Genomic DNA, 15,497 nt, shown 5'->3' on the forward strand with positions numbered 1-15,497 from the left:
TCAAAATCCATAAACCAATCAATGTGATACACCATACTAATAGGAGAAAGGACAAGAACCATATGATTATCTCAATAGATACAGAAAAAGCATTTTACAAAATATAGCATCCTTTCTTGATAAAAACTCTCAACAAAGTAGAGATACCTGGAACATACTTCAACATCATAAAGACTGACAGTGAATATCACCCTCAGTGGGGAAAAACTGAGAGCTTTTCCTCGATAGGGAGGAACATGACAGGGATGTCCACTCACCACTATTGCCCAACATAGTACTGGAAGAGTTACCCTCAGCAATCTATAACAACAAAAAAATAAAAGGCATCCAAATTGGCAAAGAAGAAATCAAACTTTTACTCTTCACAGAGGATGTGTTACTCTGTGTAGAAAATCCAAGAGACTCCACCCAAAAATTGCTAGAACTAGTACAAGAACTCAGCAAAATGGTAGGGTATCAAAAACAATGCAAAGAAGTCAGTGGCATTTCTATACACTAACACTGAAACAGAAGAAAAAGAAATCAAGAAATTGATCCCATTTACAATTGCACCAAAAACCATAAGACACCTAGGAATAAACCTAATCAAAGAGGTTAAGGATCTGTACTCAGAAAACTATAGAATACTTATGAAAGAAATTGAGAAAGACACAAAGAAATGGAAAAACTTTCATGCTCATGGATTTTTTTTGAAAGAGCAAATATTGTTAAAATGTCTGTTCTACCCAAAGCAATCTACACATTCAATGCGATCCCTATCAAAATACCATCAGCATTTTTCACAGAGCTAGAACAAACGATCCTAAAATTTCTATAGAACCAGAAAAGACCCCAAATAGCCAAAGTAATTTTGAAAAGAAAACCAAAGCTGGAGGCATCATAATTTCAGACTTCACGCTATTTTTCAAAGCTGTAATCATCAAGATCGTATGGTACTAGCACTAAAAGAGATACACAGATCAACAGAATAGAACAGAACAGAGAGCCCAGAAATGGACCCTCAACTCTATGATCAACTAATCTTTGACAAAGGAGAAAAGAATATCCAATGGAAAAAAAGACTGTCTCCTCAACAAATGGTGTTGGGAAAATTAACAACATACAGAAGAATTAAACTAATCCACTTTCTTACACCATACACAAAAATAAACCCAAAATGTTTATTTTGAGGATGAAAACCTAAATGTGAGGCAGGAATCCATCAAAATCCTAGTGGAGAACATAGGCAGCAATCAAAGGTGCTTTTAAAAGTGAGGTTAGTCGTCTGCCATTTTAGTGCATTATCATGTATTATTTCCTCAGTCTTTAGCATCTAAGGAATGTTTTAAAAATATGTTAACATCTGTGACAGAGACACATCACCTCACCTGTACCATTTCAGTGGACATCAGCCTGACATCCAACTCCCAGAACCTGCTTTTCTTTGCCTGTGGGTTTTTTCTTGACACTACAACCTGCCAGACCAGACCAACAGGAAATTCATGGCCCTCTGGAGCAATCCTGAACCAACACACATCCTTCATGGGTGACATTTATCTGAGGAATATATGAACTGTCACTAGTGGGATATGAACATTGCCTGTGGTACCACTTTGCTTCGTAATGCAGCCTTTGTTGTCTGCCTTCAATGACTCTACATCACTACTCACTCTCTTCAGTGTTCTCTTCACTGCTCAAACTGTGTGCACTCAAACCTTCATCTCAGAGGCTGTTTCTAGGGGAGTCCACATTGGAACAAAATCAAATAATTTCTCAGTCCTCTGGGGGAACTTTGGTCAAGGTGAATCAGCCCTGTGGGTATAATCTAGGGCAGAACCAAGTGAGAAGATGCTGCTTCTGATGAAGTTGCAGCGATTAATGGAGAAAGGAACTGCAGCTACACTCACCTTTTTGTGCTCAGCTTTCTTACATTTTCAGCTTGTCTGGTTTATCTAATCAGGGCACCTTTGGGCACAAAAGCATAGAAAAGTTCCACAATGAAAATTCTGATGACATGGTGCCCAGAAATTGGAGGCCACAGATATCCCACCATTGTAATTATAATCGGCCATGTTCACTTACTGATCAGCTTTGCTTTTTCATTTGTTAGTTTGCCATTTAAGATGTCAGTGAATTATTAAAAGATTATATCCTTTCCCAACAATTATAATGATGCTATTTTTGTTTTTCTGACTGTAAAGAACTAAAATAAAAATTAGATGCAAATTAGTGCCAATTTAGTTTACTTTTTAGAATCTCAAGTACTGAACTGTGAAATGGTTGTGATAAAAGTCTATTTATTCTTTCTGACTCATAGCATCAGGTGGCTGTTTTGTGGAGTAAATATGTTATCTTTCCAAATATAGCTTTGCAACTGGTTTTAATAGACTTTACACAAAGTGTACTGGATTCCAAAGAATAAGGGTAGTGTGTGTGTGTGTGTGTGTGTGTGTGTGTGTGTGTGTGTGTGTGTGAAGACTGTACTTCCATTGTTTGTTAGTCTCTAAACTTTTCCATTACTTACCAGTGATGGGGTTCAGGGCAGGCTGCCCCAGCATATGCCACTTTGACATATTGATCACTTTGAATTAAAGTTACTTGAGAATAGCCAGTACAATGATACTCTGACAACCCTCTCTGTAACCCTGAAAAAAGGAAATGAATCTCCTGTGTGAAAAGTACCCTCCAGGGTGCCTGGGTGGCTTAGTGGATTAAGCCTCTGCCTTTGGCTCAGGTCATGATCTCAGGGTCCTGTGATCGAGCCCTGCATCAGGCTCTCTGCTCAGCAGGGAGCCTGCTTCCCCCCCCTCTCTCTGCCTGCCTCTGCTCTGCGTATTGTGATCTGTCTGTCAAATAAATAAAGTCTTTAAAAAAAAAAAAGAAAGAAAGAAAAGTACCCTCCCAGAACCAGAAGATAGATATCTTTAGCATCAGAGATAGGGTATTCAGGGCTGAGAAAGCTATGTAAACAAACTCTGCTTACTTTCTCACCTATTAGTACCCAAACCTGGGTTTCTTTGTCTTGTCAGTTCTTCACAAATTTATTGTTCCTTTGTCTAGGACTTATAAAAGATGCCTGTTTCAGTCCTTTGTTTGAGTCTCATTTTTTCTATGGGGCACCTGTACCCATAGAAAATATATTAAAATATATAAATATATTTTAATAAATATATAAATATATTTTAATAAATATATTAAAAATATATTAAATATTTGTTTTTCTCCTGTAAATATGTTAATATAATTATTAGACTGGGCAAAAGAACCAAGAAAGGTGGTGGGAAATTTTCCCTCCCAGACACCATCTTCTTTACAGCACAGGCCATTACACAGTACAAAGAGTAAACTACCATAACAAATAGTTATTTCTTGTGGAGAGTTACTTTCCTTTTGAGTTCAGATTGCAAGTTAGATTAAGACAAATGAAAAGAAACAAATGTTAGCTCATTGAGAGAAAAATTAATATCTATTTCTACTGTTTTTGGCAAATCAAAAGCAAGACATGAATTAAGACAACATTCTTTGAAAAAATCATGAAGATGGTAAATTGGGGTTGCCATTGTTCTGTTATTTGCTTGTTGTTTTTGTTTCTGTATTTTGTCTGAAATACTCATTGGTTAAAGAAAGAAAGTGCCTCATTTCTACAAAAGAATGTCATGAACTTTTAAGACAAGTGCTGTCACACTTTTTGTGAACTATCAAAGTCAAAAAGGACATTATTATGAAAGAAAAAGAAAGACAACCAGAGAACTTTAAAGGCATTTAGCTGTTCTGCTGTCCTCTTTTAGTGTTTTTATATGCTCAGTGATATAAAGGAAGCAGAAGCATGGAGCCTGGGGTGAAACAAGAAAACAGTCACATTATAATAACAAGGTGAAGAGGCAAAGATTCCACTGTCACAGAGAACCTCACATTGCTTAATTTCAATTTAAGGGGTTACTTAAATGCATGGCCTTATGGAAATTTAATGATGTGTTATGGTTCATCTGAACTTGTCAGATGGCCCCAAGCTGCGATAATCAACTTTTCAATGTCAGATTCATTTACTCCTCGAAGAATCCTGAAATAGCCATTCTCTCCCCATGACTTTCCCCAGGAATTGGCAGCAATCTGTAGGGAAAAAAAAAGAAAATAAGAAAAGCTGAGTAGCATAGTTGGATATTTAATTCTGACTTTAAAAAACACAGGGAACTCACATGTAGCTTTAGATGCTTTTAATTTATTATAGATCATAACTTTAAGTGCCCAAATATTTTCTAAATAGGAATAAAAGTCATATTATTTATCAATTACATTAATATTCATGCATACTCAAGTTCACAATAACCAGAATTTGTATAAAACCTCTCTGTTTCCAACCATACAATGGAAATATGGGGTTCTCTGGGTAGCCCAGTCATTAAGCATCTGCCTTTGGTTCAGTTCCTGATCCCAGAGTCCTGGGATCTAGCCCCACATCAGGCTCCCTGCTCAATGGAAAGTCTGCTTCTCCCTCTCCCACTGCCCCTGCTTGTTTTGCCTCTCTTGCTGTCTCTCTTTCTGTCTCTCTTTCAAATAAATAAATATTTGATTTTCAAATAAATATTTTCAAATAAATTCAAATTCTCAAATAAATAAATAAAATATTTTTTTGTAAATGGCAGTATATTTGTGAGAGTTTGAAATACCACATCAAAAGATGATACACAATTTGCAATTATAGGGTCTCCCATATGACTTGTTCTGTGCTAGGCACCAGAGGAACACAGATAGATAATATCCATGTTCCTCTGTTCAGGGATGTAACAGAGGAAATCCACTGTTCAGAGAGACAACAATCTAATGAAGGACAAAAAACGTAAGCCAAGGACTAAGGTAAAACTATGCATGGAGAGCTACTGAAGATAGTTGAGAGGCATCTCATGGTTCAGGAAAGTTGTCATGGAAGAGGTGCCACATAGGGTGCATATTAAAGCCTGGGAATAAATTAACCAAATAAAAACAGGAGGAAAAGAAGTTCAGGTAAAGGAAAACAGTAAAAGCATAAACAGCAAAGGATGAAGCAGCATGAAACATTGAAATGAAGCAATGAAATTATAATAATTAGATCATAAAGCAGAGACAGGTTGGTAGGTTATGAGGCTGAAAGGAAGTTAAGGAAATACATACTGAGAAAATAATGGTGAAAATGATGACAAGTTCTTGAGTCCAGCAGGAGAGCAGGGTGGACAAATTTATATTTTGATTACATTACTCTGTGTGAACTGAAAAGGATGGATTTAAGAGGGTAAACACAAGATTCAGGGAGGCTAGCTAGTAAATTTGTAATAATTGAGTCAGATGTCTTAATGCGGATAGGGAAACTAGGAAAAGAAATAGGGAAAGTATTTGAGAAATATCCAGAATAAATTCAGTAAGAATTAAACATCTTCTTTCTATTTTATTTTTAATGTAATTTTATTTATTTACTTATTTAATTTAATTTTACCTTTTCAGTGTTCCAAGATTCATTGTTTATGCACCCCACCCAGTGCCCCATGCAATACGTGCCCTCCTTAATACCCATCAGGCTCACCCATCCCCCCACTCTACTCCCTTCCAAAACCCTCTGTTTGTTTCTTAGAGTCCAGTTTCTAATGCTTCATCTCCTCCTCTAATTTCCCCCAATTCACTTTTCCTTTCCTTCTCCTAATGTCCTCTATGTTATTCCTTATGCTCCACAAGTAAGTGAAACCATATGATAATTGACTTTCTCTGCTTGACTTATTTCACTCAGCATACTCTCCTCCAGTCCTGTCCAGGTTGATACAAAAGTTGGGTATTCATCCTTTCTGATGGCTGTGTAATATTCCATTGTACATATGGAGCATATCTTCTTTATCCATTTGTCTGTTGAACAGCATCTTGGCTCTTTCCACAGTTTGGTGATTGTGGCCATTGCTGCTGTGTTCACATATGGCCCTTCTTTCCACTATGTCTATATCTAAAACTATTTCTATTTTTAATTTCTTAAGGAATCTCCACAGTTTTCCAAAGTGGCTATACCAACTTGCATTCCCTCCAACAATGTAAGAGGGTTCCCTTTCTCCACATCCTCTCCAACATTTGTTGTTTCCTGTCTTGTTAATTTTGGCTATTCTAACTGATGTAAGGTAGTATCTCAATGTGGTTTTGATTTGAATCTCCCTGATGGCTAATGATGATGAACATTTTTTCATGTCTGCTAGCCATTTGTATGTCTTCTTTGGATAAGTGTCTGTTCATGTCTTCTGCCCATTTTTTTGACGTGATTATCTGTTTTTTGAGTGTTGAGTTTGAGGAGTTCTGTATAGATCTTGGATATCAGCCCTTTGTCTGTAGTGTCATTTGCAAATAGCTCCTCCCATTCTGTGGGTTGCCTCTTTGTTTTGTTGACTATTTCCTTTGCTGTGCTGAAGCTTTTGATCTTGATGAAGTCCCAAAAGTTCATTTTTGCTTTTGTTTCCTTTGCCTTTGGAGACATGTCTTGAAAGAAGTTGCTGTGGCTGAGGTCAAAGAGGTTACTGCCTGTGTTCTCCTCCAGGATTTTGATAGATTCCTGCCTCAAGTTGAGGTCATTTACCCATTTTGAGTTTATCTCTGTGTATGGTATAAGAGAATGGTCAAGTTTCATTCTTCTATACATAGCTGTCCCATTTTCCCAGCACCATTTATTAAAGAGACTGTCTTTTTTTCTACTGTATATTTTTTCCTGCTTTGTCAAAAATTATTTGACCATAGAGTTGTGGGTCCATATCTGGACTCTCTACTCTGTTCCACTGGTCTATGTGCCTGTTTTTGTGCCAGTACCATGCTGTCTTGGTGATCACAGCTTTGTAGTAAAACTTGAAATCAGGCAACACTATGCCCCCAGTTTTGTTTTTCTTTTTCAACATTTCCTTAGCATTATGGGGCCTTTTCTGGTTCCATACAAATTTTAGGATTGTTTGTTCCAGCACTTTGAAAAATGCTGGTAGAATTTTGATCGGGATGGCATTGAAAGTATAGATTGCTCTAGGCAGTATAGACATTTTAACAACGTCTATTTTTCCAATCCATGAGCATGGAATGCTTTTCCATCTTTTTGTGTCTTCAATTTCTTTCATGAGTGTTCTGCAGTTCCTTGAGTACAGATCCTTTACCTCTTTGATTAGGTTTATTTCAAGGTATCTTATGGTTTTTGGTACTATAGTAAATGAAATTGATTCTCTAATTTCCCTTTCTATATTTTAGTGAGTTAGTGTTTGAGAAAGCAACTGATTTCTGTGCATTGATTTTGTATCCTGCTTCATTACTGAATTGTTGTATGAGTTCTAGTAGTTTGGGGTGTGGAGTCTTTTGGGTTTTCCATATAAAGTATCATGTCATCTGCAAAAAAAGAGAGTTTGACTTCTTCTTTGCCAATTTGAATATTTTTATTTCTTTTTGTTGTCTGATTGCTGTTGCTAGAACTTCTAGTACTATGTTGAACAACAGTGGTGAGAGTGAGCATCCTTGTCATGTTCCTGATCTCAAAGAGAAGGCTGTAAGCTTTTCCCATTTAGAACTATATTTGCTGTGGGTTTTTCATAGATAGATTTTATGAAGTTGGGGAATTTTCCCTCTACCCCTATACTTTGAAGAGATTTAATCAGGGACGTGTGCTGTATTTTGTCAAATGCTTTTTCTGCATCAGTTGAGAGGACCATGTGGTTCTTCTCTCTTCTCTTATTGATTTTTGTTCTATCATATTGATTGATTTGTGAATGTTGAACCAACCTTGCATCCCAGGGATGAATCCCACCTGGTCATGGTGGATAATCTTTTTAATGTACTGTTGGATCCTATTAGCTAGGATCTTGTTGAGAATCCTGGCATTCATATTCATCAGGGATATTGGTCTGAAATTCTCCTTTTTGATGGGGTCTTTGTATGGTTTGGGGATCAGCATAATGCTGGCTTCATAGAAATGGAGTTATTTTTAATTTTAAAATATGAGGATGATTAGAAAGTTAGACTAGAATGTCCCCTGGGGTTTAGAGGTTGAGTGAATAAGTCTTTGGGGGGGTGGGTAGCAAAAATATTAATGGAGTACGTAAGAATATCATGAATGCCAGAAAGGAGCTAGTTGACCACAAGTAAATGTAACAGAAACAGCCTTGAAAGATATATAACCAGACATGAAATTGCTAAATCAACAGTAGTTCTATTTTTAATCTCCTGAGGAGTCTCCATACTGTTTTCCACAGTGGGTGCACCAGTTTGCATTCCCACCAGCAGTGCACTAGGATTCCCTTCTCTCTACATCCTCACCAACACTTGTTTTCTCCTGCCTTTTTGACATTAGCCATGCAAACAGATGTGAATTAATATTTCACTGTGGTTTTGATTTACATTTCCCTGATGGTTAATAATATTAAGTACATTTTCATGTAACTATTGGCCATTTGTATTATTTTCAGGGGAGGGGGGGATGTCTATTCATGGCAATTGCCCATTTTTAAATAAGATTATGTGTGGTTTTTGCTATTGAGCTGCATGGATTCCTTATATATTTTGGATTTTAATCCCTTATCAGATAAATGGTTTGTAAATATTTTCTCCCCTTCTGGTGATTGCCTTTTTATTTTGCTGATTTTTTGCTAGGCAGAAGCCTTTTAGTGTGGTGTAGTTCCACTTGTTGATTTTTGCTTTTGTCCTTTGCACTTTTAGTGTCATACCCAAATAATATTTGCAAAGATCAATGTCAAGGAGATTTTGTCCTATGTTTTCTTCCTGTATCTTTGCAATTTCTAGGCTTACATTTAAGTCTTTAATCCATTTTGACTTAATTTTTTGTGACTGGTGTAAGATAGAAAACCAATTCCATTCTTTCTGCATATGGTTGAACAGTTTTCTCAACACCAGTTATTGAAAAGACTATCCTTTCTCCACGGCTTCTTCCTGGCTCCTTTGTCAAATATTAGTTGATTATATATAAGTAGGTTTACTTCTGGGCTTTTGATCCTGTTCTATTCATCTGTGTGTCTATTTTTATACCAGTAATGCTGTTCTGATTATTATAACTTTGTAATAAAATTTGAAATCAGGAATTGTGATGTCTCTAGATTTGTTCTTTCTTAGGATTACTTTGACTGCTCAGGGTCTCTTGTGTCTCTACACAAATTTTAGGATATTTTTCACTTTTGTGAAAATTGTCATTGGAATTTTGATAGGGATTGTATCAAATTTATAGATGGTTTTGGGTAGTACAGACATTTTTCTGATCCATGAACATGGGATATCACTCCATTTATTTGTGTCTTCTTCAATTTCTTTTATCAATTTCTTCTAATTTTTATTATATGGACCTTTCACATCCTTGGTTAGATTTATGCTAAGTACACATTTTTTATTGTATTATAAATGAATTATTTTTTCAAATGGTTTACCATTCATGTATAGAAATGCAACTTATCAGAACTGAGTGGTTCAGTCCGTTAAGCATCCAACTCTTGATTTCAGCTCAGGTCATGATCTCAGCTCAGTTCATGTTGTGAGATTGAGCTCCACACTGAGCATGGAACCTGCTTAGGGTTCTCTCTCTCTCCCTCTTTCTCTGAGCCTCCTCTTTCCATCCCCCTGCTCATGCCCACACTCAAAAGAAAGAGAAAGAAGAAAGAAAGAAAGAAAGAAAGAAAGAAAGAAAGAAAGAAAGAAAGAAAGAAAGAAACTGAATTTTGTGGTTGATTTTATCTTGCCACTTTGTTATTCACTCTAATAGATTTTTGGTGGAGTCTTAAGGTATATATATATATATATATATTGGGAGTGTTCCCTCCTCTTCAAATTTTTGGAAAAGTTTGAGAAGGATTTGGTGTCAATTTTTTAATGTTTTGATTGAAATTCCATTTAATTAACATACAGTGTAATATTAGTTTCAGGTGTAAAATAGAGTGATTCACCAATTTCATAGAAAAGCCGGTGTTCATCACAAAAGTGCACTCCTTAATCCCCATTACCGATTTCATCCATCTTCCCGCCCACTCCTCTTCTGATAGCCATGAGTTTGCTCTCTATAGTTAAGAGTCTGTTTCTTGGTTTGTCTCCTTCTTTCTTTTTATTTCCCCTTTGCTCATTTGTTTTGTTTCTTAAATTCCACACATGAATGAAATGGTATTTTTCTTTCTCTGAATGACTTATTTCACTTAGCACAATACTTTCTAGCTCCATCCATATCATTGCAAATGGCAAGATTTTTCTTTTTTATTGCTGAATAATAAGGTATTTTACACACACACACACACACACACACACACACACCATGTCTTCTTTATCCATGCATCAGTCTATGGACACTTGGACTGTTTCCATAATTTGGCAACTGTAAGTAATGCTGCTATAAACATTGGGTTGCATGTATCCCTCTGCATTAGTATTTTTTTGTACTCTTTAGGTAAAAACCTTTCAATGTAATTGCTGGATCATAGGGTAGTTTTATTTTTAACTTTTTGAGGAAACTTTATACTGTTTTCCAGAGTGGCAGGACAAGTTTGCATTCCCACCAACAGTACAAGAGGGTCCCTTTCTCCACAACCTCTCTAAGACCTGTTGTTTCTTGCGTTGCTGATTTTATCCATTCCTATAAGTGTGAGGTGATATTTCATTGTAGTTTTGATTTGCATTTCCCCGATGATGAGTGATGATGAGCATCTTTACATGTGTCTGTTGACCATCTGCATGCCTTCTTTGGGAGAACGTCTATTCATGTCTTCCACCCATATTTCAATTGGATTATTCATTTTTGGGGTGTTGAGTTTTTAAGTTATTTATAATTTTGGACACTAACCCTTTATCAGATATGTAATTTGCAAATATCTTCTCCCATTCCATAGGTTGCCTTTTAGTTATGTTGATTATTTCCTTTGCTATCCAGAAGCTTTTTATTTTGATGAAGTCCCAAAAGTTTATTTTTGCTTTTGCTTCCCTTCCCTTCCCTTCTAATGCCAATCTACAAAGAAGTTGCTACAATTGACGTAAAGAGGTGCCTGTGTTCTCTCCGAGTTTTAGGGTTTTAGTCTCATATTTAGGTCTTTCATCCATTTTGAATTTATTTTTGTGTGTGGTGTAAGAAACTGGTCTAGTTTCATTCTTCTGCATTTGGCTGTCCAGTTTTCCCAACACCATTTTTTGAAGAGGCCATCTTTTTTCTATTGAGTATTCTTTCCTCCTTTGTTGAAGATTAGTTTCCCACATAATTGTAGGTTCATTTCTGTGTTTTCTGTTCTGTTCCATTCATCTATGTGTCTACTTTTGTGCCAGTACCATACTATTTTGATCCCTACCTCTTAGTAGTATAACTTGAAGTCCAGAATTGTGTTATGTCTCCAGCTTTGCTTTCTTTTTCAAGGTTGCTTTGGCCATTCAGGGTCTTTTATGATTCCGTACAAATTTGAGGATTGTTTATTCAAGCTCTGTGAAAAATGCTGGTGGTATTTTGGTAGGGATTGCATTAAAAGTGTAGATTGTTTTGGGTAGTATAGGCATTTTAACACTATTTATTCTTCTAACCCATGAGCAGGGAATGTTTTTCCATTTCTTTTTGTGATCTTCAATTTCTTTCATTAGTGTTTTATAGTTTTCAGAGTACAGATCTTTCCCCTGTTTGGATAGGTTTATTCCTGGGTATCTTACTGTTTTTAGTACAATTGTAAATGAGATTGATTCCTTAATTTTTCTTCCTACTGCTTCATTATTGGTGTATAGAAAATGCAACAGGTTTGCATACACTGATTTTGTATCCTGAAACTTCCTGAATTTGTTTATCATTTCTAGCAGTTTTTTGGTGGAGTCTTTCATATAAACTACCAAAACTGAAACAGGAAGAAATAGAAAATTTGAACAGACCAAAAACCAGCAAAGAAATTGAATCAGTAATCAAATAACTCTTGACAAACAAAAATCCAGGGCCAGATGGCTTCACAGGCAAATTCTACCAAACATTTAAAGAAGAGTTAATACCTATCCTTCTCAAACTATTCCAAAAACAACAACAACAACAACAACAAAGAAAGAAAGAGAAACAAAAAAAACAAAAACAAAAAGAAAAAAGAAACAGAAGGAAAATTTCCCAATTCATTCTATGAAGCCAACATTACCCTGATACCAAACCAGATAAAGACTCCACTAAAAAGGAAATTCAGGCCAATATCCCTGTTGAACACAGATGCAAAAATTCTCAATAAAACACTAGAAAACTGAATTCAACAATACATTAAAAAAATTTCCATCATGATTAAGGGAAATTTATTCCTATGTTGCAAGAGTGGTTCACTATTCACAAATCAATGTGATATACTACATTAATAGGAAAAGGATAAGAAACATATGATCCTCTCAATAGATGCAAAAAAAAAAAATCATTTGACAAAGTACAACATCCATTCTTGATAACAACCCTCAACAAAGCAGGAATAGAGAGAACATAACTCAACCTCATAAAGGCTGTATATGAAAAACCCACAGCTAATATCATCTTTAATGGGGAAAAATTGAGTGCTTTCCCTCTACAATCAGGAACAAGGCAGAGGTGTCCACTCTTACCCTGTCATGTAACATAGTACTAGAAGTCTTAGCTTCAGCAATCAGACAACAAAAATAAATAAAATTCATCCTAATCAGCAGGCAAGAAGTCAAACTTTCACTATTTGCAGATTACATGGTACTCTATACAGAGAACCCAAAAGACTGTACCAAAAACTGCTAGAACTGGTGTTGGTTTTTATTTAAATATTAGGTAGAATTCAGCAGTAAAACCATCTGGTCTTGTGCTTTCCTTTGTTGGGAGGTTTTTAATACTGATACAATATTTTCACTCCTTATTGTTCTGTTCAGATTTCCTGTTTCTTAATAATTCAGTATTAGTAGGTTGTGTGCTTCCGTGAATTTATCCATTTTTTTCTAGGTTATCCAGTTTGTTGGTATATACGTGTTCATAGCAGTCTATTTTGATCCTTTATATTCATTGTGACATCTCTTGCATTTCTGATTTTTAGTTATTTCCATCTTCTCTCCTTTTTTATAACCTACCTAATTTGTCAGCTTTGTTTGTCTTTTAACACACACACACACACACACACACACACACACAAATACACACACACCTCTTAGTTTTGTTGATATTTTATATTGATTTTCTGGCCTCCTTTTCATTTACTGCTACTCTGATGTATATTATTTTCTTCCTTCTACTAACTTTAGGTTTAGTTTGTTTTCCTTTTGCTAGCTGACTGAGGTATAAAATTATTTGTGATCACTCCTCTTTCTTAATGTATGTATTTAATGCTGTAACATTTCTTCTTATAACTGTTTTTGCTGCATTCCATAGGTTTTAATATGCTGTCTTTCATTTTTGTTTATTTCAAGATACTTATTAATTTCCCTTTCGAATGCTTCTTTGATCCATTGATTTTTTTTTCAGAAATGTGTGTGTATGTTTTTCCAGAAATAATTTCCATACATCTGTGAATTTCCATTTTCTTTTTGTTGATTGATTTCTAGTTCCATATAATTGTGGTCAGAAAATATACTTGGGGGGTGGCTGGGTGGCTCAGTCAGTTAAGCATCTGCTTTCAGCTCAGGTCATGAACCCAGGGTCCTGGGATTGAGTCCCAAATTGGCCTCCCTGGTAGGTGGGGAGAATGCTTCTCCCTCTCCTACCTGCTCATATTCTCTCTTGTTCTGTCACTATCTTTCTCTCAAATAAATAAAAATCTTTAAAAAAAAAAAAGAGAGAGACTTGGTATGATTCTAATCTTACATTTGCTAATGTTTTGTGACTTAATATATGATCCACTCTAGAGAATGTTCTGTATGGGCTTGAGAAGAATGTGCTTTATGTTGCTTTTGTTCAGTATGTGTCTGTTAGGTCCATTTGGTCTAACGTATAGTTAAAATCCAGGGTTTCCTTATTGAATTTCTGTCTTGAGTAATCTGTCCATTGTTCATGGTGGAATACTGAAGTGTTCTGATGTTATCGTATTGTCTATTTCTCTCTTCAGATAGTCAATATTTGCTTAATTTATTTAGGTGCGCCAATATTGGGTGCATAGCTTATATCGTCTTCATGAATTGATCCCCTTTTCATCATAAAGACCCTCTTTTCTCCACAATTTTTTACTTAAAATCTATTTTGTCTCATATAACAATCCCTGCTCTTCTATGTTTTCCATTGTATGCAATATCTCTCTCCTATCTTCACTTTGAGCTTATATGTGTCCTTAAAGCTGAAATGAGTCTCTTGTAAGCAGCATATAGTTGGGTCTTGTTTTTTAATCCATTCAGCCATTCTATGCTTTTGATTAGAGGATTTAGTTATTTACCTTTAAATTATTGATAAGTAAAAGCTTACTAATGCTATCTTAATCGTCTCTAGCTGTTATGTGGTTCCCTGTTTCTTTGTCATCTTTCTTACGGGTGATGATTTTCCATAGTGGTGTGCTTTAATTCCTTTCATTTTAACTTCTGTGAATCTACTATAGGCTTTTGCTATATACTTATATAGCAAAAAATATACTTAATATAATATATATTATACATACAGCAAAAATTTTCATATATATGTCTATTTTGTATTGATAACAACTTAACTTTGATCACATACCAAACTCTATGCTTTTATTCCATATATAATTTATGTATTTGATGTCATAATTTACTTCTTTTTATATTGACTCTTTGCTTTCCTTATCAGTCCTAACATCATAAAGGAACACTTTCAAAACTGTGTCTACAATTCTGACTTCAATTTACCATTTCAAAGATAGAATGGCCTTAAATTATCTAGAAATGAGCCAGAAACAAAGTGTGTTTTAGCAACAATGAGCTAAGCTGAATTCCAGTTTCTAAACTTTTTATTTGGTTCCAATATATATACTTTCAAAGATAAGAAGTCAAATAAAGTCATAACTTAAGATGAACTGTCAAAAATAATATTTTTAAATTCTTGTAACTATGATATGTAGTACTATACCTATTCTCTTTTGTGAGTCTGAGAATTATTACTACCCACATTTCATTATTAGACTTTGGTAAAATCAGAAGACTACGTGAACTTTTACAAGCAAGTACAAATTTATGTACTAATGAGAAGTAACCCCAGGAGTCTGCAAAAAAGACAATATTATAAATTACAAAGAGTAGTACTTAGTAAACCATCCCTAATAAAACATATCTAGAGTATGTGTTTTGTTCATTAATCTTATTCTTCCTACTGTTCTTTCTTCTATCCCTTCACCAGTTTTTTGTTGTTTCTTCCAAATGCCTGAATTTTTAAAAATTTAATTATAAGAGAATGGGTAAAAATGTAGGAAAGAAATTTTCTAAAGATTTAAATTTCTAAAGATTTTTAAATCTTCTTTTGAGATGTTTAGCATATTAATAATAAGTGCACAGTTTAGTGAGTTTATACATGTTTGTGAGGTTCATGACTATGTAAGCTCCATGTAGTCAAGATAAAAACTACTTCTAGAATTCTAAAAGGTCTGGAATGTTCCCTCTCTGTC

At 35.1% G+C, this 15,497-nt stretch overlaps 1 protein-coding gene across 1 annotated transcript in view; it reads right to left on the minus strand.

The window, feature by feature from the left end:
- Positions 1–3,641: 3,641 nt before the first annotated feature.
- The window catches only part of TINAG (tubulointerstitial nephritis antigen), a 90,723-nt gene continuing 78,867 nt past the window's right edge, over positions 3,642–15,497 (minus strand). Inside the window, exon 11 of the mRNA XM_032864509.1 lies at positions 3,642–4,089. Within this exon, the coding sequence (XP_032720400.1) occupies positions 3,955–4,089 (135 nt within the window). The 3' untranslated portion in view covers positions 3,642–3,954. The remainder of the gene's footprint in view (positions 4,090–15,497) is intronic.

Source organism: Lontra canadensis, unplaced genomic scaffold (genome assembly GCF_010015895.1).
Source record: "Lontra canadensis isolate GAN:19392208 unplaced genomic scaffold, GSC_riverotter_1.0 scaffold27, whole genome shotgun sequence".
Taxonomy (NCBI): Eukaryota; Metazoa; Chordata; class Mammalia; order Carnivora; family Mustelidae; genus Lontra; species Lontra canadensis.